The sequence below is a fragment of the Salvia splendens genome, chromosome 11 (assembly GCF_004379255.2).
Source record: "Salvia splendens isolate huo1 chromosome 11, SspV2, whole genome shotgun sequence".
Taxonomy (NCBI): domain Eukaryota; kingdom Viridiplantae; phylum Streptophyta; class Magnoliopsida; order Lamiales; family Lamiaceae; genus Salvia; species Salvia splendens.
Window position 1 is genome coordinate 28,608,012 of NC_056042.1, and position 25,380 is coordinate 28,633,391.

Sequence of the window (25,380 nt, forward strand, 5' to 3'; positions counted from 1 at the left end):
TGTGTCGTAAATTAAATTTCGCATATTGTGTGATTGTTAATTATTTCATTTTGTATATATTTGTTAATAGTGATGTGGATATTATGTGGCTGGGCTATGGCTAGGCTATTGCTGGGCTATTTGCTTGTTTTGATGATGTGGCAGGAGGATTTTTAGTGCTGCTGATGTGGCAGTGGCTGGGCTATTGCTGGGCTATTCCTATTGTGGATGGTCTAATGAAAATGATAGCATAGCCAATATTTATTCTTAGTCAGAAAATTCAATTCGACTAAATATACTGTGTAATCCGTTGCTCATTTTTCTTAAAGTGCTAACTCATTAACCTAGAGAGTGTTTGGTTTGCAAGATTGTATCCGAAAATAAATTTATAGTGTGTTTAGTTCATGTGATTCAATCTCACAACTCAATTCTAAATAGATAATCATGGCATAATTAGTAAAATAATCTTATAATTCAATCATAGACTATATCTTATATTATTCTATCTTGAAAACCAAACACCACCATAATGTATTAAAAATGTCAACACTATGATACTGAAATGTCAACATAAACTTAAATTGATATTTTAATACATTGTGTTGATATTAATATTTAAATGTCAACACAGTTTATTAAAATGTCAACATAAATATGTGTTGACATTTTAATGTGATCGCGCTGACGTTTTTAATACACACAGCAAAGTTAGGAATTTAAGAAAAATTAGCATTATAACACACCCGGCTAAATATTGAAGGAAAAAAAAAACAGTCCACTTCCAAATGGCAAAGCCAATACGGAGGAGTATCTTACAAAAATATCATCACAAAAATATACTGTAATAAAATAAAATAAATCAGGTATACTTTAACTTGCTGGCTAACTATTATATATGCATTATTGGCATTTCACGGTTCTGGACTGGTGGCTGAAACCCAGGTATAAACTCATCGATATTTCAGAATATTGCAAATGGCATCAAACCATATTGAAAGCCTTTGCCAAATGCCAGGCAAAGCTCGTAGAAGATAGAAGCAGGCGCAACCCATCTTCTCTAACCCATGTTGCTTCAGCAGAGTTTCCAATATATGCTGCTCGACACTCTTTGATGGCTTTGACTAGCCTCCACTCTGAGTCGAGAATTGAGGTGCTCGGCCAAGTGGGATGACCAGATCCTTCATTATCTCAAATTCTTCGGAACCAATCTGTGCACCCTCAAGAACCTAAAATAAAAGCCACTTGAAATTTCATGATTTGCAGAAACATAACACAAGAAAAAGAACAAACAAGGCCAGAGACAAATAACGATGACAGTGAATTATCAAGAATAGATACTAGAGCAACTACTAAGGACATCAATAAATGTACACAGACACCAGGCCTTAAAGAAGGTACATAAACCTATAGCAGAAGTGAATTTGAAGATTTGAGTTAGAAATGGTGTAGATGCAACTGTGTAAGCAATTAAGCATAAGCTTTAATGAATATTCATGGTCATGGAGAGCGATTCCAGCTGATACATTTCGTTCCACTTCTAAACTTGGTTCACATGCTACTATCTCTATGAGTGATTTTTGGATAATTGAGCAGGTAAAAACTGTGCAACAGCTAAACAACATAACTAAATACTACTCCCCCGTCCCACAAGAATATGCATTTTGTGTTGGGCATGGGTTTTAATGCATAATTGGTAAAGTAAGAGAGGTAGAATGAAAAAATAAATAAAGTATTGTTAGTGAAGAATGGTCTCATATCATTATAGAGAAAAGAGTTTCCAAAATTAGTAAGTGCATATTCTTGTGCGACGGACTAAAAAGGAAAGAGTGCATATTCTTGTGCGACGGAGGGAGTAGTTTATACACAATTCAAAGACTGAGTGTCTATAGAGAAGTAACCCTTTTCACCTTTTGCACGCACAATGACTTTTACAATTTATTACTGGGAGCCAGCATATTGATCTCCATTTTTTCAATTTTCTTTTCTTTCTTAGACAAAGATGGAATCCCAGCTTCATTCAGAGATGGTATTATATCTTACAAAGTACTACCTCTTGTGTTATGATTCTTCAATAACCTTAACAGAACATATTCGACCAAACACAGTAACCAATTAATTAAACAAATCTTGTTTTTCTTTTTCTTTTTGGTAATAGGAACATTAAATTTAAATACCATAAAAGACGGTAGACTCAAACTGAGACCTGAGACCAAACCCATGCATTAACCACTCCAGCACCTAGGCCGAGAGACACACACAAAAAAAAAAGCAAGTCTTATTATTCAATTAACTGGTGTAAGCAAGTTCAAGGTATACTCAGCCAATAGATGCTGCATAACAGAAAACACTATAGCTGCACTTTTAAATCGGTAAGAATACAAAGAAACTAATGTACTTCAAAAATATTCCTCACCATGTATCCAACTTATTAGTACTCTACTATTCACACACATAACAGAAAAGGCTTACAGTTTAAGTGTCTCACCTTGGGAATTATAGCTCTTCTACCCAACATATACTGGGTCAGCGATGGAATTCTACTGACAGAAAGAGCATCAAGAAACAACAGGACAATAACATGCCATTGTTTCATCCTAAATGCAGGAATTGGATCGGTAAAAGACATTGTATCTAGTAAGCGACCCTGCATAATACAAATACATAGAGTATGAACAAAACAGTTTCAGCTAAAAAAGAAAAAGACGTGTTTACAAAGGAAAGATAAGAAAATAGCTAAGTCAATATGCTCGCTGCTCCTACAGTTCTTACTTAAGTTGTATGAGGAGAATCACATATCTCCATGAATTGTAAAGAGTTTGAGTACAGCCACTCCAAACTCTGTTCCCCCAAACTATCAATTAGCATAATGATGATGGATCAACTATACAGTATACACCCCATTATACCTCCGATCCAAAAAAAATTACAGTGAATTTATAGTTTAAAGTGTCCAGATCACCGTGGAAGAAACATATACAATTGAATCTCACAAAATACTTCACTATTTTACTGATAAATTATCCAAATATAAAATTTAATTTCTGTACACATTTAAAGTTCCACTACCAGCCACATTCCACAAAAACAAACTCTCCAGAATACAGGAAAGAAATAAAACCCTTTAGTACAAGCATACCAGTCCTTGCTCAAGAGTTGAAACTGGTACAGGAAGCCTGAGTTCAGTCACAAGAGTGGGTAAGGCTCGAGCAAGGCAGCCAGCAAGAGTATGCTTGATCTCCGCAGAGCGCCCATCTGACAGAACAATCTTGTGAGGATACTCCCTCCCATTGACCGACAAGTATTCCTCGTGGAAACTCTCTTCCTTTCCATATATATATGCTAAAGAGGACGATGATATCCAGGAAAAGAGTGCCATAAACATTGTTGAAAAAGTCGACAACTGAACAAAGAGTAACATATAGACAGCCAATCAGAAAATGACAGACAAACAAAATGACACTTACAAAAAAATGACAAAAGCCATTGACAGACAACTTACTTGCAAGTTGAACCCATCCGGGGGACTATCATACCAAGAATCCTCAGAGTCGAACAAATCAGAACTCAAAACTCCAGGTTTAAGAGGCCACTTTAACTGCACCGGGTCTGTCTCGATAATATCAGCATTTTCTTCAGATTTAGAAGTACCCACTTCATGAGGAGGTGGTAGTATTATTACGCCCGCTTCAGATACTGTATGTTAAACACAATGAGAAATGGACAAGAGTCTCAACTCGCAAGTAACAGCACAACATTATGTCAGCAATATAAACTCAAGCCTAACTTCATACCAGCATCAGATGCATCTGATTTTCCTGATGCAACAGCTTCAGCAGCTCGGCTTAGAGCCTCCGCACAGGCTTCAGCAGATGAAAATCTATACGACTCCTCCTCACCGACTTCCTCAACTGCTGAATGGGATGTTACTAAAGCTGCTTTTTCTTCTTTAAATTCTTCATACTCTTCAAGATTTTGCCCATCAAAATCAGTCTTCTCGTCCGCCCAGCGGACTGATTTCTTTGAATCCGAAGTCTTTATAGAGGACCTCGGAACAGTAGCTGCCCAGGCATCATCACTTTGGCAAGCACTAGAAATATCCTCTGGTGCTTTAACATTGTCATCTGCTCCAGTAGAACCCAAACTTATATCAGACCTTTTCGGCTGAACTTCATTTTTGTCAGTCAGTGAAGCAGCTGAGTTTTGCATTGGCTTCCTCTCACAATTTACACTGTTAGCACTCAACTTTCCTCTTGATTCTTTAGCCTTCACTGATGGAGCAGCTTTGGAAACGCTATACTCATCTTGAGTAATGATAGTACTTGTGAAGTTCATGTCAAAGGACATAATGTCTTGCACATTTGGATCAGAGAGCCGATGCTTAGGCCCTGCAACATACACACATCAAGGAGATTACATGAACCAAATTGACAATAACATGAACAAATCATACATTATAGAATAAAACTCCAACCTTTTCCCTTTTTAGCAGCTTTTCTATTGTTGTTCAATTGAAGTGACTCCAAGTTTTTGTCACTCCGTGGCACATAGCCATCAATCGCGTTTGACGGACCAATCCACTCCTCCATGGACAATTTCCCAGCTTCTCTACCAGTTTTCTCCTGAATCTTCAACTCGGAAATACCTAGGTCTCCGTTCTTGCCCATATCCACGGTAGTGTCCAAATTCGACTCTTCAAATAGCTTAACAATTCTGCTCAATTTCGCAGGGTTGAGATCCGAGGATCTCTCTTCCTGCAAATTGGCAGCAAACGCTCGGCTATTGATCAAACAAGTACTCGAGCAATACATGTACGTCTCTTGAAGGTCGTAGACTTTGTGCTCCTTGAGTGAGATGCGGTAACGCCCCTTGTGCGGGCGGTCGGATGGCAAAGGGTTGGGGCAGAGTGGGTAGCCGCACATCTCAGCTATCGTGCGCTCGGTGACTACATCGTTGTAATCACCGAGGGATATCAATGAACCAGTAGCTAATAGATGGTTTTCGTCTTTGATTCCATCTAGAAGGAAGAGCTGAAGCTTATGAACTGCGTCCTTCACTGTCAGTGATTCATACTTGGACATTTTCGAAACAATCGAATGATTTGATTTTACTTAGACGAAATAATCTTTTGCGGGTTGCAGATGGCGGAAGAAAGGGAGGGCGGCAGCCGAGAGGAGAGCACGCGGCGCTGGGAGAGGAGACACGGCGGCGGCGGAGGGAGGCGCAGGCGAGAGAGCAAGCAGGAGAGGGGAGCGAAGCGCTATGAATAAAGGGGTATACCCTAAGTCACTAATAGCTTACGCTAAAAATATACTCCTACTACTATTTAATTAGAATAAAACATAAATTTATTAATTTTTAAAAAAATGGATAATTCAGGTATAATGGATTCCACCAATAAATAAATAAAATTTTAAAATAAAAAATAGTACTCCCTCCGTCCCGCTTTAGCAGTCCCGGTTGAGTCGGGCACATGTTTTAAGGGGTATTTAAGTGTGTAATAAATAAATGATATAGTGGAGGTTGGGTCCCACTTTTAAACAACTTTTTTACTTTTTTGCTTTTAAGTGTGTAATAAATAAATGATTTAATGGAGGTTGGGTCCCACTTTTAAATGATGTAATAAATAAATTGATGTAGTGGACATCAATTTTTATGCACCGAGTTCAACCGGGACTCCTAAAGCGGGACACCCGAATTTGATCAACCGGGACTGCTAAAGCGGGACGGAGGGAGTACATAATTTTAAAGGACGGACCCAAAAATCATATTCCGAGCATTGGAGGCCTATTTCCGGAGTCCATCTCAGAGTCTATCTCCATTTTTTACTGCTACGTCAGCAGGCCCATCCCAGAGCCTATCTCTCTGCAACGAGAGTCCATCCCAAAGTCTATCTCAAAGCTCATCTCATTTCCACGGCATCACTTTTATTATTATTCATATATTTTATTTTTAAACAAAGATGATAAAAAAATAAATTTCATTAAAAAAACATACTACTAGATTAAAAAATAAATAAGATTGATAAAAACAAGCACACATCAATAGGACTCGGGTTTCGGCTCATCATCCTCGGCAAGACCCATCTTTTTGTTCAACCCTTGGATGGTGTTCCAAATGAACTTCTTCACAAATCGAGAATTGGATTTCATGTGCATGTTGTAGAGGCGCACCATCGATTGTGCGAAGGCGGCATGACCCAATGCATTGTCAGTCTGGACCGGTGCGGATTGGGCATCCGTCCCGCTGGACTCTGTCTTCCCCTACCCCTTCTTCGCTTTTGCCTTGGCTGCTTTCACGCCCATTGGGTGCTAAGGAGTAGGCTCAATGGGCGATTGGTCCTCTGACAAGTCTATTGGCTCCGCTCCGCCGCTGCTATAGCTCCTGAAGAGCGTCAGGCGTGTCCGCACCGATCTCGTCTACAACGCCTTCGACATACCCGTTTTGAATTTGGGAAAATCCTTCAGTTGCTGATATGTATCCCAGTACTTGAATCCTTTTGAGTTGACAGTGCCCCTAAACTCCACCAAGCATTTCCCACAAGTTGCCATCGTAGATACCGTGAAATTTAGCGTAGTCGAACACCAGGCGTTTCCAATACTTGCATAGATCATCGGGCTTGTTTGTCGGGGCTCCATCGAGCTTGACTTGTTCGTATCTTTGCGTGATACGCCCCCAGAAACCGCCCTGGCCCTGATTGTTGGCTACAATCGGGGGTCCTCAGAGATATCTGCCCAACAACGAGCAAGAGCAATCGACTCCTCGATGGAGTAGGTACTCCTTGTGCACCCACCCTGCCTACCCTCAGAAGACTTGGCTCTCACTTTCTCCTTCCTCTTCCCCTTCCCCGCCTTCACCTTGGACCTAGGAGGAGATGGTTCCATATTGGACACCTCGTACTCGTCGGTGTTGAAGTTCAAGTCTCTTAACGGAACAGTGGATTCGTCAGTCCCGGGAGTACCAAACATGCTTGGGCTCATCGTTGGGCGGTAGACATCGTCGCCGGAACTCGATGTGTTCATCGGTCTACCAGAACCGACGTAGCCACTTTGTGGGCAACCAATGTATTGGATGCCGTGGAGAAAAGGTAAACCTCCTTGAGACGGAATCTGATTTGAACCCATCCCAAACTGGGATGATTGGGTTCCCAACCCGAACATGTTTTCCACAGGAAATTGGCCGCCTCCGAGATATTGGTTTCCCGCTAGTAGGTTCGAAAACTGACCTCCTTGGCCAGTAAACTGGTTTTCACCGGAATTATTGGCATCATTGGGATTCATTTTGCTAGAGAGATGAATGTGTGAAATGATGAGGGATGAATTGAAGTAAAATGATAAGAGTGAATGTGTGAAATGGAAGAACTTCAAAATGATGAGAGTGAATGTGTGAAATGGAGGAATGAGGTATGTATAGAAGTAATAAATTTAAAAAAAAAATGAAAATCGGCTCCGTCATCGGCCCGACGCCCCTCAATGGAGGCCCATCGCAGGGCCGATGCGGAGCCCGTGCGGCATCGGCTGGGGCGATTCATCGGTCAAGGGGCGGAGGCATTGGGGAGGGGGAATCGGCCCTCCCCCACAATGGCAACCGCTGGGCGCCAATGGGAGAGCCGATCACTCGACCCTTGCGATCGGCTCTCATTGCCAATGCTCTTAAAGGACTAAGGGAGTTATGAGGGTTAAGACCATCCACTACGGGTCTCGCCGGCGTCTCGCATCTCGTCCCGGCGAGACAGGACGCCGGCGCGACGCGTTGCAGCCTCAATCTCGTCTCATCTCGTCCCGCGTCTCGTCCCGGCGAGCCACGAGACGGGCTGTCTCGCCACGCGCCAAGGCGACGTGGAGCAACCCGGCGTCGTGCGTGACGCCCACTCGCCGGCCCGCGAGTGGGCGTCGTCACGTGCTGACGCAATAAAATTTTTTTAAAAAAAAATTCGAATTTAAATAAAAAATTTTGTTGTAATAATACCGTTTTTTGTTTTTTTTTTTATAATTTTTTTGATTTTTTATTAATTTTTTTACTCTATAAATACTCCTAAACTCATCCTCATTTCACACACAACTACACTTCTATTCTTCCTATCATCTAAATTTTCTCTCAAATTTTCTCTCAAATTTTCATAAACCAACTCAAGATGTCCGACGACGGCAACTACGACGGTTCCGGCTCCGGCAGGTGGGATCTCAACGCGTTCGGAGATTGGGAGACCATGATCAACACATTGGGCGGTTCCGGTTCGTCAACCCGTGGGACTCAGGGTTCGGCGACGCCGGGGGGGTACCAACAACCCAATTTTGACCTTGATGCATATGTCCGTCCCTCCGCCACGCGGTATTCGCAGGGATTATCCCAGATCCGGGAGGATTTTTCCGGTGGCACTGGCGGTGGAGGTGGCCGGGGCGGTGGAGGTGGCACTGGCGGTGGAGGTGGCCGAGGCGTTGGAGGTGGCACTGGCGGTGTACAACCCCAGGCGGGCGAGGACGAGGAGGAAGAAGAAGAAGATGATCTTGGCCGGCATCCGTACAGCAACTTCGAAACGATGGCGGTGTACAACGCCTGAATCACGGTCTCGTACGATCCCATCGTCGGGAATCAACAAACCCGGAAGTGTTTCTGGGAAAAGGTCTGCGAGGTCTACCACCAGATAAAGCCGAAAGGCTCCCGCAAGCGCAAAGTTAAAATGCTCCGCTCTCACTTTGACCGAGTCGACCGACAGATTAAAAAATTCTGCGGCATCTACTCGACTGAAGAGGCGCGCTACCAAAGCGGCGCCACGGCCACCGACATTTTGACGTCCGCTTTGCACGCCTACTACCAGGACGAGGGTCATCAATTCAGATTTGTTGATGTTTGGCAGGCCGTCAAGGACGAGGAACGGTGGGCCGGAGGTTTCGGCTCCAGCTCGGGCTCAACCTCGAAGCGCACGAAGCATACGGCGAGTGGCCAATGCTCGTCTGGTGGTGCGTCTGGTGGTGACACCGATGGCATCAGCCAACCTGAGGCTGAATCCCGGGAGTTTGCGGGTACGGTCGGCGATGCTGGAGGATCCGTGCATGGGCGCCGTCGGCCGCAAGGGACGAAGGCGGCGAAAGCGGCTAGAGCAAGGAAGAGCCTCGGCGAATCAAGTCAGCCGGCCTCGGGCTCGCGGGGAGGCTCGGACACACTTATGGTGGCGTACATGACCGCCACAATGGCAGACACTTCCCACTTCTCGTACGCCCAATTCACGGCCTGGTGGAACGGAATTGTTGCTATGGCAGCACAACTTGACCTTCCGACACCCCCTAAACCTCGACCGCCTCCAGAGGATGATTCGCCGGCGGAGTAGTTTTTTTTTTTTTTTGTGTTTTTTTATTTTGTGTCTTTTTTATTTTGTGTGTTTATTTAGTTTGTGTGTTTTTTAATAAAGTGTGGTTTTTAATAAAGTGTGTTTGTTTAAATTGAATTGGGTAGAAAAAAAATTCTAAATGAAATTGAATGAATAGTAATTAAGGGACGATATAGAGACGGTTAAGAGAAAAAGCGTTGCAGGTTCCGTCCCTTAGTTAAGGAATGGAGGAAAAAAGGACAGTGGGGCTCTCAAATAGTGCTCAAATAGTAGTTAAGAGACGGTTTAAGGGACGGTATAGAGACAGCGTAGTGGATGGCCTAATATTAATTAGTAACACCACGAATTTTGAAAGAATTTTTAAAATGCCACAATTTGTCTCACTTTTTTTTATGAAATCAAATTGCACACTAACTTTGGCAAAATAGATAATGACAATAATTAAAATATCACGATTTTATCACATCAATCTTGATTTGAGCGATTTGGTTTATGAATAATGTGATTGCGTGGCTCCTCCATTGTGGTCAATGGGGCTGGACGTGGGGAGGGGCGCCGCAACACCCATTGTGGGTCGTGACGCCATGCCGGAATGGGGTGGGGTGGGGTTTTTAATTTTTTTTTTTAATAATTTCAAATTTTATAAATATGAACCCACCAACCCTTCAAAATCCATTCCTTATACTCCCTCCGTTCCTTGTTAATAGAGGCATTTCTTTTCGGCACGGAGTTTAAGAATAGTATGTTAGATGGATGGTGAAAAAGTAAGAAAAAATAAAGTAAGAGAGATGAAAAGAGAATAAAGTAAAAGGGAGAATTACTTTTTGCCAAAAATAGAAATGACTCAATTAACTTGGAACTTTCTAAAATAGAAAAATGACTATATTAACATGGAACGGAGGGAGTATCATACTAGTATATTTCTCTTCTCTCTCTCAACAGACTATGAATCTAAGCGTCGGATGAGAAATTTATTATGAACTAGACATGTATTAGACCATTGAGCTGGTTGTTGAGGCACTACCCATAATTGCTAAAGTCGTCACGTATGAAGTAGGACGCACGGCTCGAATTACTCCAAAAGTCGGATATTGAAGAACTGAGAGACACAGCCACATCCAGCACTGCTCAAGGCCGTCGACCTCACCCATCTAGAGAGTATTTTTCAGTCAATTGAGGACATGGATATGATTAGCACCATGTACCAATACTTCAAAATGCAAAATAAGGATACATCGAACATGATGGAGAAGCGTCAAACCCAATGAACGTCTTTTGGATGTACTCCGGAGAAAGGTTGAAAAATATCTTTGAATTTAACGTATTCTCTATGAAGTTGCAATTCCATTTTATAATCTATGAAGTCAAATTTATATATTGTGTGCTCGTATTTCAATTTTACAAGTGAAAACAATGTATAGTACGCACTAAATGGTCTAGGTAGGGAGAGGGCGTACATTGTAGAAGTTGTGGCCGGAAACGAAAATAGAGAGGAATAATGACTTGGCAAAAGAGGGACGCTTATGGTTGTCAATGGCCTGAAGGGACCACTTTAATGTATTTATTTAGCATGAGCATGTATTATATAGATTTCGTTCACTTCATTTGTTATTTAATTGAACAATTTGTGTGAAGAATACACAAAATTATGAGCCCCGGACTCTTGACCGACAATTTCATCAACTTCAAACAACTTCAGAATTCCTACCTCACATATTCATAAGACCGTTACAGCTTGTTAGCTAGAAAAACTAAAATTAGATCATTTGCGTCACCAGCATGCACAATACTTTGAGATATGCTTAATTCAAACCACAAAAAGGCTATAAACCTACACCTAATCATTCAGGTTACCAGCATGCACGAACCAAAATACACTTTTAAGATATTCTTAATCCAACCACAAAAAACTAAAACCTTAAGTTGACAAAAGATGGAAAAGGCCAAAGATAGGTCTTCTACAAGTAATAAATATCCAAAATAAGCTACACTACCTCAACTTTGAGCAACCATCTACCTAAACTTGGAGCGTTTTGAGGCAGCACTGCTAGGTCCAGCCCTTGCCTTGCCAAAAGCCTTCATCTTTCTTCTCCTACGCTCATCCTCGCTGTCCGAGTCGTTTCCCCTTCTCCCGATCCGCATTGGTAGCTTCCCTCTCCAACTCTTCCCATGTTTTGCCCTTGTCTTCCTCAGATTCTTCTTCTGATTCTTCATCATCATCTTCAGATTCTACCAGTGATTCACTCTCTGAAGCTTCATCTTCTGATTCTGACTCCGGCTCTGCATCAGATGGCTCATAACCTTTATCCGACTCTGCTGAGTTATCAGAATCAGAGTCCGTGCCTTCCAAGTTCAAAAATTCCAGCCACCCTCTTCTATGAACTGCTGCGGGTCATCCATAATAGTCTTTAGAATAGGGCGCCAGTTAAGATTCAGCCTGCTCTCATAGTATTTGGTGTCGGTAGTGTCCAACCATTCCTTAATGCCATCAAGCGAGGAAGATGGGATGGAATCAATCCGCATAACATCACGCTTGAAATCCTTGAAGACAATTGCCATATCAAAATTCTTTTGTGCTAGACCCACTCGTTCCAAATTGACAATCTCAATATCACTCAATGAGATCACCAGAAAAGGAGTTTCTATCAGCTCAACCAAACAGCCAGAAGTTGGAACTATAAAAGCTGAGGCCTTGTATGGCACCCCATGGAAACCAAGCTCTCTGAGAGGTTGATCAAACTCCAAGTCCAGGCGCAATTGGGGCTGCCCCATAGATCATTCACCTGTTCACATATTGTTGGAATTCCATATTAATTTTATTTTTCCTATCTCTCTCCCTCTGTTCCTCCTCAATCTCATCTGGATCATAAGCAGACCTCTTCCACTGCCAATGTTCTGAACCATCTCCATCACCTCAACATAGAATTGCACATCCTTAGTTTTCTTATTTCCAACCATAATGTGGTTGTGCAAGTGAAAGTGAAGAAGGGTAATCATCTCTTTCTCTGCAGGCTGGAAAAAGGCATGCTTTATGTTGCCATACATGATATCAACACGCTCATCAGCCCTCGAAGTAGAATAGCGGAACCCATTCGCATGTGCTTCTAATGTGCCACTCAACTTCCTGGCACGGCCACCAAATTTGGACGTATCCAAAGATCATGCAACCTTGTCGGCTTGAACTTATTCCAGCAAGTTCAAGTTTCTCTTGGGTGACCAGAGTGGCTCTCTCAGCCTTTCAGATTCCTGGCCATAACACACGCCGAAGAGTTTAATCTGCTGCACCACTTCACTTATGTGCCTCGGATCCTTGGATCTAAATGAGACCTCCTTCAAATAAATCACCCTTGGTTCTTCAAAGAGTTGGCATCATGAGGAGTGAAGGGTGTGCCGGGTACATTAAAGATTATACGAATATAGCATTTCGATTAGTGTCCTGCTGGCTTGACACAGTTTTCACTGTAGCGACATGGAAGGGTACCATGCTTCCATAGATGGGAATTAGAATAGCTTCATTCCTCTGGTCAACTTGAATCATCATTTCCTAGGTGGTGGAAGTTCATTAACACTTTTATAGGCAACTAGCTCACTTGCTGATTTCACAGTAGATCTTCCATCCCCATTAGCTGATCCCACCCCAACAAGGGGCGAGCAGTTTCCTCAATCTTCTGGCGTGCAAGTTCTGCTTGGTGCTGCTTCCTAAGTTCTTCCTTGGAGATCTCCCCCATTGTCTGAACGAAGCGTTGCTTTGGAATACATAGAGCCCTGGAAGTAGGTTCCATGTTGGCTTTTCGTGGCTTTTTCTTCCTCTCCGTCTTCATTGAAACAATAGGCAACATCTTTAGAACTTTAGGGCTAACCGAAGTTGCAACATAACAGACACCATCCGTCACAATACTGTATCTGCAAGCAATAGTGAGAAATTCTGGCTCTTTGGATTGCTCGACTTCGATTGTAGATCCTTGAAACCAAGTGAGACATTAAAAGCCATGCCTTCTTTCAACAGCCTTTCATTCTTCGCATTAAGAGTCAATCCAGATTCACGGAACTCCAGACCAATGCCCGTTCCTGCAGATTTTGTTAGGTGGGGTACAGCTCAGGAGCATCTCTCTTCACTACTGTCAAAGCAGCCTCATATACATCACTTACCTTGTTTCCAGGCTTTAGTGCATGAATAGCAGCCTCATGAGCCTAAGAAGAACTCATAAGCTTTGGTTTGCACTGCATCAGTATCAATAAGATATGTTCTAGCAACATTTGAACAATAACTGTTGTAGCGGCACCCAACTGCACAAATGATAAACTGGGAGAATCATAGTATAACGGATCATCAGTGCTTGTTGCACTAGGCCGGAGATCAAAGTTCCCACCACTCTGAAAGATAGGAGGGTAACAGATATCAACATTTTCAGCTTTTAGTTTGACGCCTTCTCTGTCTCTCCATGAGTTCAGAGTGTGTCACTTTCTTCTCCTCATCAATCACCTCAGGAAGAACAAAGTTCTTCATTACATAAGCAGTCAAGTAAGCAGCTTTCTTAATACATGTAATCTCATTTTGTCCTTAGCAGCAAAAAGGTCAGATAATCCATTTGATATATCACTCAGGGTTAGACCCGAACCTTCAACTTATCTGACCATATCTCCAAGAGTTTCCCCTCTGGGGCTTCCCGAGCTATGTTCCCAACTACGGTACATCATGGTCACCTGACTTTGGCTGAGAACGGATAGCCCGGAGCACCTTATCAATTTGAGTGCTTCCATTCTCATTTTTTGCCTTAACCCATATTACAACTTCTGCATTTACAGTCTCTCTGGCAGATGCTTTGACAACCTCAAGCAATGATGCTTTCTTACCACTACAAATGAAATGGATGTTCTTCTCTCCGAAAACCATAATCGTCTCTGGAAACTCATATCCAAGTAACCAAATGTTAAGAGCAGAGGATTTCAGATACCGTAAATCCTCCGAAGGAGGCGGTGTGGCCACAACAAGGACATCAGAAGAACCCCAAAGCTCATCTTTGTGATCTTTCCAGTGCTTGTAGAAAGCTTGCAACCGCCTACTGAATGTAGGCAAGTCAATTGTATATTTATTGCCATTGGCATTTACAGGCAGGCCATTCCGTTCATCAGGCATTGCATTCACCCAGATTGATCTTCATAAAAGACATAAGATGTATGTCAGCAAATAGGGGAGGCCTCAGCCAATAAGAATTAACAATGTTGACTTGTAAAACTAGGCTCAAACCAATCACACCACGCATCACATATCATTTCACCCTATCACAACATGTATCTCATATCCACATTTTTTTCCAGCAAAGTCCAACATAACACATTAACAACTTGTTTCAACATATTATCGAATCACATAATTGAAGTATATTTCATTTCTTTCAATATCATCACTCAACATATCCAAGTGATGAATCACGCATCAGGTTTGCATAAGGCATTAACAAATAACACTCAATACTCAATATGCAATAACATAACTTAATTCAAGAATTAAGATTTAATGTAGAAAATACTACCTCAAAATCCAAACGTCTTGATGTTAGAATCACCTTACTTCTTCACTTTCTCCTTACCCTTGTTATCTCTCGAAACAGGATTACCTTTCAATATACATATGTACAATTCATTAATTCTTATCAACATCAACACAAAACAATGCAAGTATAAATCAAGTTCTCCTCTCAAAATCTAGCCGCAATATTGTAGACTTATGTTCTAAACTAACTACAACAATTTAGCATAATGGCTCCCTTTTTCCATCAACCTTGGTCTAAACATTTATAACATATTCCCAGATAAGCATGTTTAACTTATGGTGGACGTCTTTAATCCAAAAAGTATGCAAAATCCCCACAATTCCACTTTCTCTAAAGGCTGTCCTGTCCCAAACTTTCTCATGTCATGAATACAAGCTTCCTTTAATTAAGGTGTGAATTATGCTTAAAAGATCAATTACAAATCAATCCAAAGTAGCATAAAAATTTTCCCAAATCAAAAGCAGAATCCTAGACTTTACAACATTCACACACCAAGATAACCTTTTCATTCTATACCATCTATACAACTATCTCTAGGCAAAGGATTAAAAATCAAACGGTTAGATTTGCAACTATCTCACCTATTTTACTTGATTATGAACCCTAACTTTAAATTATGAAAACATGATTATGAACCCTAACTTTAATTTGAAGAAGAAATTGGGTAAATAGGAGGTGTAAGGGACTTCCTTACACAAAGGGGAGACAAGTCTAACCTAGATATGCCGAAAACCGGCGACGGTGGCACCAGAAACTGCCGGACAGCGGCAACGCAGAGAGAGAAAGAGGCCGGTGTTTGAACAGCGAAAGAGAGCTTTGACAAAGAGACAAACGTGGTTGAGGTGCTTGCGCGGGCGGTAACCGGAGGCGCAGTGGTCGCCGGAGAGAGAGGTTGTCGTGTGTGTGTTTGTGTTTGAATGGCGGTGCGGTGGGTGTGAATGGCGGTGGATTTTATGAGGGAGGGTTCTCGTAAATGAGGGCAAAATGAGATTAAATACTCTATTCCTTTTTCTCCGATTCTTATTTCCCTTTTTTTATTTTCTCTTATATTTCACTTTTAAAAATTTTAGTAAATAAAAACACCACACTTACAATTAGGGCTGGCAATTTTTGACACGACACGATAACACGACACGAACCGGCACGAAAATAATGGGTTTGGGTCGGAGCTTATTGGGTTCGTGTCCTTATCGGGTCGACCCGTTAAGGACACGAAAATTTCGTGTCGTGTTCGTGTCGGGTTCGTGTTATCCGTTAACAATACGTGTTCGTGTCGTGTTCGTGTCGTGTGCGTGTTATCCGTTAACAAATAATATTTTAATATTATTAATTCTTATTATTTTCATTTTTAATAGGATTAACCGTTATCAGGTCGTGTTGTTATCGAGTCGTTATCGTGTCATCTCGTGTACGTGTTGTTATCGTGTCGTGTTGACCCGAATTGGTTCGTGTCGTTAATGGGTTCGTGTCGTGTTCGTGTCGTGTTCGTGTCTGAGGATTTCGTGTCGTGTTCGTGTTCGTGTTTGAGGTTTTCTTAACGGGTCGTGTTCGTGTTTGTTGTTATCGTGTTCGTGTCGTTATCGTGTCGACACGATAACGACCCGACACGCACGATTTGCCACCCCTACTTACAATAATTCACATGACAACTATCTACACACTTTTAATTATTTTAGTTACTTTTTATTCCAATTACATGCACTTTATATCAAACATATTAAATAACTTCAATTCGGATATAATATATATTCAAATATTTTTGAATCGGTTACCAATCTAAGAATTGATTTTTGTGGGGTCGGACTATATGTATATAATATTTAAAAAACTACTTAAATAGCATGCCATTGATCAACACCATCCAAAATTCATTAATATTAGTCCTCCCTCTCATGATAGATGACATATTTGGAGATTGACATAGAATTTTAGAAGATGTTGTTTTATTCGTTATATATTTATATTAGTGTGAGAGAGAGTTTTTTTCAAAAAAAATATGACATCTTTTTTGGGACAAACTAAAAAAAGAAATTGTGACATTTATTATGGGACGAATGGAGTACTAAATTAGTAGTGAGTTGATATTGATTAAATTATATATTAAATAATTATATTTTAAAACTTCGATTTCATTATTAATAAACAAAATAGTAGGGGCATTTTGATAGTTTCAGTGGTCATTTCGGTGAAAGCTAAATAAAATGGGGGTCTACAAGGAGAAGTCCATGGGCAATGAAAGAGTAAACTACATCGTTTCGTCCTCGCTGTGAATATGGCGGGAGATTGCTATCTCTTTTTATTGATTGGCGGGAAGGGAAAGTGTTGGTATATTAAATTATTTATTTATTTATACATACTAATTTACGGGGAAGGATCCCCTGCTGTTTTGCAAATCACCGCACAGCCTGCTGTGCATAAAACACAGGAAATTTGAATGAAACGCAGGGATTGTAACTTATAAATTTCTTTCATTTTTATTCGTTTTCCCCTTTAATTATCTTTATGCAATTACTAATTCAAATATTTATATTAGTAAAAATTTACTAAGTCGTGACTTTTACAAAGTAAAATACAATGACTAGTACATGATAAATGATAAATTATTCTAAAATGTAAATGACGAAATTCTTGTAAAAAATAATTAGTAATCATGATATATATGATTCTGTGGATAAAACAATTTGTAAAATTTCATCACTATTTACAGTTTTGAATAAAACAAATCAATTTTAATAGTTAATGATAAAAAGATGAAACCTGTCTTTTATATAAAAAAAGTTTATTTGCATATATATTCAATGGAAGAGATGAAGGTTCTGTGTGGTGGGCCGATGTGGTACAATCCCTGCGTTTCATTCAATATTTCCTGTGTTTTATGCACAGCAGGCTGTGCCGTGATTTGCAAAACAGCAGAGGATCCTTCCCCCTAATTTACCATCTGTAAATAATCACATTCATATCCTTCTAGCAATAGACTTGTGTTTCCACATAATAAAAATTCTTTGAGCAAATAATATACTACTATTTTAATAAAAGAAAAGAAAAGAAAAGAAATACCAAAGCTGTTAATTGTAATGTAATTGGAGTCATTGTAAAATAAGAAAATTGCAGATCTTAACCACAAATTTTAAAAGATTTTTTATTGGTAACTAAACATAAATAAATAAAAATAAAGGATAAAAATCTAGGTTTGAATCGGTGCAAGAAGATAATTTTATAATACTGTATTGATTTTCATTGATTTTTTTATAATTTAATTATAAACTCAACAATTAATTATGATTCAACTTATACTATGACTACACTATTATCACTTGACTCTCATTTTGACCGTTGTCACCATCTTGATAACATATGAATCGTAAGTGTTGTAAATCCTAACAGCTTTTAACACCTCTCGTGTCCTCACACTTAAATCTTAAATATAATTGGTTATCGTTGATTTTATGTTTAATAATTTATATGTTAGAGTGTTAATACTCAATTTTCCGAGTTTTGTAAAAACACAATAGATCATTCAACTATCATCACATAGTTAAAAACATTATTAAAACTTAGGGCGTTTTTATTGATTTTGAATTGCTTAGATATAAGTTGAATTGAGCTTATTTATTGATGTTTAGTGACCCACTATCAATTATAGGCGGCCTTAGGAATAAAATTGGGCCCGCACTATAGCAGGCAGAAATGCTTTTAAATGAAATCATCCACAAACCGTGGTTTTTATATCTTGGGAACTCGGTCTAAAAATGGAAGTAAATTCCCAATTTTAACCTTATGAAATTGCTTCCCCCCAAATTGGCATCTCCCGCCTCCATTTTGCTGAGGGTATTTTGGTCACACTAGATACTAGACTATATGACGTAAGGCATTGACCTTGAAATCCACTTTTATATCTTAGTAATAAACAAATAGATTAAAACACAAAAATATATTGAACAATGTCAATTCTAAACTAGATTTATTTCTAGAGTATCCCATAAAAAAACTAACTGAACACACCCTTACTAAAGTAAAATGGGGTATGAGCAAAGGATACATAATTATGAAACTAAATGTGAGCTTGATAGGGAAAAATATTCTTATTCAATACATTATGAACATAGAGACTACAATGTTATATAGGCTAAGATATTTTATAAATAAGGTAAACTTAAATTATAATAATTACTATGCTATATTTATGGCACAATATTCTCCCATATAATTCCCTTGATTTACTATGATCTCGCATGATCTTCGTGTGATCTTCTAACACTTCCCTCAAGCTAGGTAGTGGGATTCTCAATACTTAGCTTGCACAGTACTTCGTGGAACGACTTCGAGTTCACCGCCTTTATCAAGATATCTGTCAGTTGATCTTCAGATTTAACATAAGGCATTTCTACTACTTTGGCTTCAATGTTCTCTTTGATGAAGTGCCTATCTACCTCCACATGTTTGGTTCTGTCATGTTGTACCGGGTTTTCGGAGATACTTATGGCCGCCTTATTGTCACAAAACAATCTGCATGGAAGAGTCGGTCGGAGATCCAATTCTGTCATCAACTTTCGTAGCCATAATATCTCTGTCAGTCCACTCTTGATTCCTCTGAACTCTGCCTCTGCGCTAGATAGAGCTACTACCTTCTGCTTCTTACTCCTCCATGTTACGAGGTTCCCCCCACAAAGGTAAAGTACCCGGCAGTGGATTTTCGGTCATTTGGATTCCCTGCCCAATCTGCATCAGTGAAGCCATGTATCTCCATGTGTCCATGTTTTGCAAACATAAGTCCGTGTTCCGCCGTTCCCTTCAAATATCAGACAATCCTCAAGACTGCTTCCCAATGTTCCTCTTGAGGTGCATGCATGAATTGACTTACCACTCCCACTGCATATGCAATATCTTGCCTCGTATTGGATAGATAGATGAGCTTTCCCACTAGTCGTTGGTATATCCCCCTGTCGGTTTATCTTGCCCCTCCCTTATCTGTAGTCCGTGATTTTGCACCATCAGGGTATCTGCGGGTTTGCAGTCAACCATCCCAACTTCTGCCAATAGATCGAGTACATACTTTTTCTGATTTATAAAAATCCCCTTTATTGACCTTAGCACCTCAATTCCCAAGAAATATTTGAGAAGACCGAGATCCTTCATCTCAAATTCATGAAACAGATTCTTCCTCAGTTCAGCTATCTCTTTCTCATCATCTCCGGTAATGATCATGTCATCCACGTATATAATCAAACACGTGATCTTTCCGTTCTTCTTCTTGATGAACAATGTATGGTCTGAATTACTCTGCTCGTAGTCGTACTTCTTCATCACTTCTGTAAACCTGCCAAACCATGCCCTTGGGGATTGCCTTAACCCATATAGTGTCTTCTTTAGTTGGCACACTTCCCCATCTAGAAATCTCCGGAGAAACCAGGTGGAGGTTCCATGTACACGGGTTTTGGCAATTCCCCATGGAGAAATGCATTGGTCACATCAAACTGCTGAAGTGGCCATTCCTTATTAGCGGCAACTGAGAATAGTACTTTGACAGTGTTGATTTTTGCCACTGGTGAGAATGTCTCATCATAATCTACACCATGAGTCTGGGTATATCCTTTCGCCACGAGGCGAGCTTTGTACCTGTCGATAGTACCATCCAGTTTCCTATTTATCGTGAATACCCATCCGCATCCTACTATCTTTACTCCTTCAGGTAGCTTGCTCCGTACACTTGTACTATTTTTCATCAACGCCTTCATTTCAACCATCATTGCGTCCTTCCACCGTTTATGTTCCATTGCCTCTTCGGCCGTCTGTGGGATTTCTTCTTCTTCATACAGCGCAGCCTCAAACGCTCGAGCCATTTTAGTCAGATTCACTTGCACGAAGTTTGCCACGGCATAGCGACTCTTTATTCCAATCTTCTCTGGGAGTATCGTTTCGGTGGAACTCCCCTTGTACTTCGACAGGGGAACACATATCTTCTTGTGTCTCCATCAACTGTATTGTCTAGAGCCTCTGTTTCGGTAGGGTCAGTGGTAACTGGAATCTCAATTGTACTCGGTTCAGATATTACCTCGGATATCGTCGGAGTAGGATCGCTGGGGCTTGGTTGAGAAGGCTCTTGTGGTGAGACCTGCTCGGCGGAAGTGACAACTGGATCTGTTGGTTCCTCAATCGAGGAGCTTGGAACTGGCACAACCCAACTTAGATAGTTTATGGTACTATCTGGATGTTAGGGTTAGTATACTGAAAAGCATGTTTCGAGCGAGAGTTCGCATGAATAGAACGTTGCATGTATACGTAAAAACTCTACAATCCACTTTTGACCCAATTCAGTATTATTCGAGCATTTCGCACGAATAGAATCAGTATATTATTACATTGTGTTTGCTTGTGCGTTTATGAGATGTTTTATAAACATTTAAATGCATAAGAAGTAAACAAAGCCTAAGTCTTTTGCTTAGTAGACTGGTTGTGGGCGTCGTCCACTTTAAGGTAACTACAGTCGGTTCTATGCAATGCTTTGCAAAAGAAAAAGATGAATTTCACAACCTAGATAGGCTTTGGCTACCTATCGTGAAAGGTTGCAATGTCAGTCCGATTATTTCTAAGCCTTATTGAAATAAGATGACGTTGGTGTGGTATAGCACTGAATGGATCTAACAGCAAGACGTGTCTTTATGCTATCTACTGAAAGACGAGGTCTTGATAAATATCTATTTCTTAATCAATGTACGTTAGCATTGAGCATACGATATTGAGTATCTACTACTTTGACTTACCAAAGGTGCGGGTTTTTCGTCACCCAACGATCTAGGTATATTGGGTAGTGGTGATCATTATCTAGCGGTGCTAGGATCGCTATTATGTTGAATCGTGTGCGAGGTGAGTCTCGTTTGATAATGTCCTCAAGAGGAGCTTGAACAAGGTTTTATTATTCGAAAACTGGCCAGTTGGAGTTTTATTACTCTATGAATAATAAATAAGTGTTTCTTGCTAAGTCTTGCTAAGTCTACTCTTGGAGTTAATAAGTTTTATTCGAAAAGATAATTTTTTATAAAAATTTTCGCCCACTCTAATTATTAAGAGGGGGCGATTTTTTTTATTCAATTTCTCCTCCGTGAGATCTTCAGCTCCTCCTCCGTGAGAAAGTTCTGTCTTCTTTATTCGAGTCCTAGTGTTTCGATAAGATCAGCCCACACTGATTTCAGAATACAGTTCGGGACACCAGTCAGAAGATCTGTGGTCTAGTAATGAAGATCATCGTGGAGAAGGCGCAAGCAATCGACGATTCTTTGGAGAATCAACGAGGTAAATTGGCTAACTCCGTAGTATGCATGTTTTAGGATTTATTTGTTCTAAAGCATGTATGTAATTCAAGTTATGAGCATGATACATGTGATAATTATGCGAATAGATTTTGTCTAAATAATCTGCTAAATAGATCCGTATTATGTGATCCGTTAGAACGCACGCATCCGCTGCCAACCCCTACAATTGGTATCAGAGTCAGTCTTTGGCTCTGATTATTTGGATTTAAATTTCGCGAAATTCATGTATGCATGCGTTAATTGATTGCGAAGCATGTTCTTGGTGTTTTGTTTAATTTTTATGCATGATGAACTCAAGAACTATCGAATCAAGGAACTTGAATTTTTCGATCGTACGAGACGTGCGATCCGTCGGCGTTCGCGCCGAGGCGGATCGCGCCTCGCGCGATTGAAATAGGGATGTCGAGACAGTGGGAGCAGGGGAGCTACGATCACGGGGCGACGCGCAGAAGAGTGAGGGCTCGTGCGCGCCGCCGGCCGAGACCGCTCGCCCCAGACGAACCCGCGTCGAGATCGACACGGAGGCTGGCACGGTGCGGCAGTTCGACCGAGAACTGGCCGAGACACCGAGGCACCGAGAGCCCAAACCCTAGGCGGAAGGACCGAGACGACGCTTGAGCCACTGGCCGAGAGCAGCGCACCTTCGTGCGCACGGCTGGCCGAGGCAGTGGGAGCATCGGGTCTTGGTGTGCCGAGTCGGGCGACGAGCCACTGGCCGAGAGGAGCCGGGCCACCGCGCAAGCTCCTGGCCGAGCGACCGCGTCACCCGACGTGCCGATGAGGACGAGAGCGTACGCGCCTTGTGCGCGACGCTGGCCGAAGACGGAGGCGACGGGCTGGCCGAGGAACCGTGTCACCCGACGCGTCACCTGGTGCCGAGACACTGGGTACGTCGTGATCCGACGACGAACTCGTCGGATTTTCATCGTTCATCGTTCGTGCGAATCTCGTACGATGAGATAACGATGAAGGATTATTTTAATGATTACTTAATTATTTTATTAAAAGATATCATTAAAATATTATTATTTAAGGGAAATAAAATCTTTTTGGAAGATTTGCCTAGATTTTAGGAATATTTATATTATTATCTATATCTATGGAAATAAATAATATTATTTTATTCCTAGATGATATGGATGAGAATAATTTAATAGTTTCCTAATATTCATCTAGATTCAAGATAAATATGGTGATAAGATTTGAATATATCTTTTGTGAATTATATATATTATATGAGATTTGATTTAATATCAAATCATGGATTAATTAGATTCTTTCCTTATTTATTGGATTTATATGGATTTTATTCCTGGATAAAATCCTAGTTATATTTGGAAAATAATAATCTAATCATTTATCTATATCCTATGGATTAATATGGATTTATTCCTAGATATTTCCTAGATGGATTTAGATAATGATAATATTATTTTATTCTTATCCTGTGAATTTATATGAATTTACTCATAGATAAATTCTAGTTGGATTTGGATAGTGATAATATAATATTTTATTCTTATCTTATAGATTTGTATGGATTTGTTCCTAGATAAATCTAAGATAGATATGAATAATTATAATATAATATTATCTAATTCTTTGGATTTATATGGATTAACTCCAAGAATAAATCCTAGATGAATTAGGATTAATATTTATATTAATTTATTTTATCCTATAGATTTGAATAGATTTAATTCTATCAAGACAAATCTTAGATGGATTAAAATAAACATTAATCCAAGTTATCCTTATCTTATGGATTATATCCTAGATAGATTGGGATAAAGATAATATATAAGAAAATCCTTATTTAATTGGATTTAGATAAACTTATTTATCTAAGAAATCCTAAGTAATATATGATATATTCTAGATGTCTATTCTAAATAGAATTAAAGATTTGTATAAATCTAGGTTGATTGGATTTTATTCATCGTATGGATTATGATGGAATCGTTTCTATCTAGTAATATCCTAGAACGATTTAAATAAGATAATCCTAGATCAACATTATCTTGAGTTGAAGGATTAGATTTTATCGAAATAAAATCTAGAATAATCCTAAGTGGATTTAGATAGTCAACACTATCTTGATAAATCCTAATTGAATCTCCCTTGAATAGATTAAATAATGTCGTTAATTATCCAGCGTGTTTAAATGCCATGCATTAAATGGAATTATCTGTTTATTTGGTGTTTATCTATTGTAAGTGGATTATCTGTTTTATCTGCTTATGTGATAATTATGCAAAAACCATATAAAATATCTAAGCGATAATTACAACAAGTGCGTTGTATATGGTCTCCATCAATTGGTCTGCAATTTATGAAGCTTTTTTCTAATATTATCGCCACCTGCTCTGTGGGGACAATAATCCTAAGAAATAGCGAGTTCATGAGGGCGGATTTCTCGAAGATAAATAGTATGAACTAGAATGTGGTTTCCAATATTATCGCCACCTGCTCTGTGGGGACAATAATCCTAAGAAACTGCGAGATTCAGAAGTTCACACAGAATTTATGAGATAGCTTGATCTTGTTAGCAGCACATGAGCATTGTTATGGGAGTGTGTTGTAGAAATGAGACTCTGTAATGCTAAATTCGGTGGTCGTGCTTAGGCAACATTAGGCGGCCATGCCACTCTGTGGTCTCTGGACTATTCGTCGGTGTTGTGACCAGTAAAATTGTAAGATTTTAATGCGTATTGACTTCCTCTGGAGGGTACAAAATTTTAATTTTACAGTTGCAAGATACATAATTGTTTTGTGGTTATTTGCGATTATGTATTGAGCATAAGTATGTGATAATAAGTTTATTTGCCAAATCTTCATTATGTCATTCATATTTTGTCTGCGATCTTAATGGAATAAACTCGAATGCCAAAATTATGTGGACTGGAAATGTAAATGGATAAGATTCTCATCGCTAAAACTGGGAGTTTATACTCAATAATTCATGTCCTCCATTTCCTCGACATAATTCTACGAAGATTGTTCGAGAATGCTTTTTGCATGTACTTGACAAGTTCTTTGAGGAATAAGGTCAAGCTATTTTCTTTTAAGTAGCACGACAAGTCTTGGTTAGTGACGATGAAAGTTGGATATCAATAGAATCTGTCAAGATGATTCTATTGGAATATCCTAGAGGGACAGAATGTTTTGAGGAATCTTTTGATCACTCAAATAGTTTTCTGACTCAAGTCAT

The 25,380-nt window shown here is 40.0% G+C and overlaps 1 protein-coding gene and 1 pseudogene across 1 annotated transcript; both read right to left on the bottom strand.

Moving 5' to 3' along the window:
- Positions 1-733: 733 nt before the first annotated feature.
- Positions 734-5,245, bottom strand: LOC121754905 (putative RNA polymerase II subunit B1 CTD phosphatase RPAP2 homolog). Its single transcript, XM_042150194.1, has 6 exons — positions 4,451-5,245; positions 3,771-4,364; positions 3,479-3,672; positions 3,116-3,379; positions 2,465-2,623; positions 734-1,205 (listed from the first exon to the last, which is right to left on the bottom strand). The coding sequence occupies exons 1-6, from the start codon at positions 5,055-5,057 to the stop codon at positions 1,101-1,103; spliced, it is 1,923 nt and encodes a 640-aa protein (XP_042006128.1). The 5' UTR covers positions 5,058-5,245; the 3' UTR covers positions 734-1,100.
- Positions 5,246-11,125: 5,880 nt separating this feature from the next.
- LOC121754097 lies at positions 11,126-15,811 on the bottom strand (annotated as a pseudogene).
- Between the last annotated feature and the right edge of the window lie 9,569 nt (positions 15,812-25,380).

Coding starts and splice junctions, on each gene's coding strand:
- LOC121754905 (XM_042150194.1), bottom strand. CDS start 5,057: ATGTCCAAGTATGAATCACTGACAGTGAAGGACGCAGTTCATAAGCTT. Junction 3,380..3,478: donor CGGATGGGTTCAACTTGCAA/GTAAGTTGTCTG, acceptor CTCTTTGTTCAG/TTGTCGACTTTTTCAACAAT. Junction 2,624..3,115: donor CAACTCTTGAGCAAGGACTG/GTATGCTTGTAC, acceptor TGTATTATGCAG/GGTCGCTTACTAGATACAAT.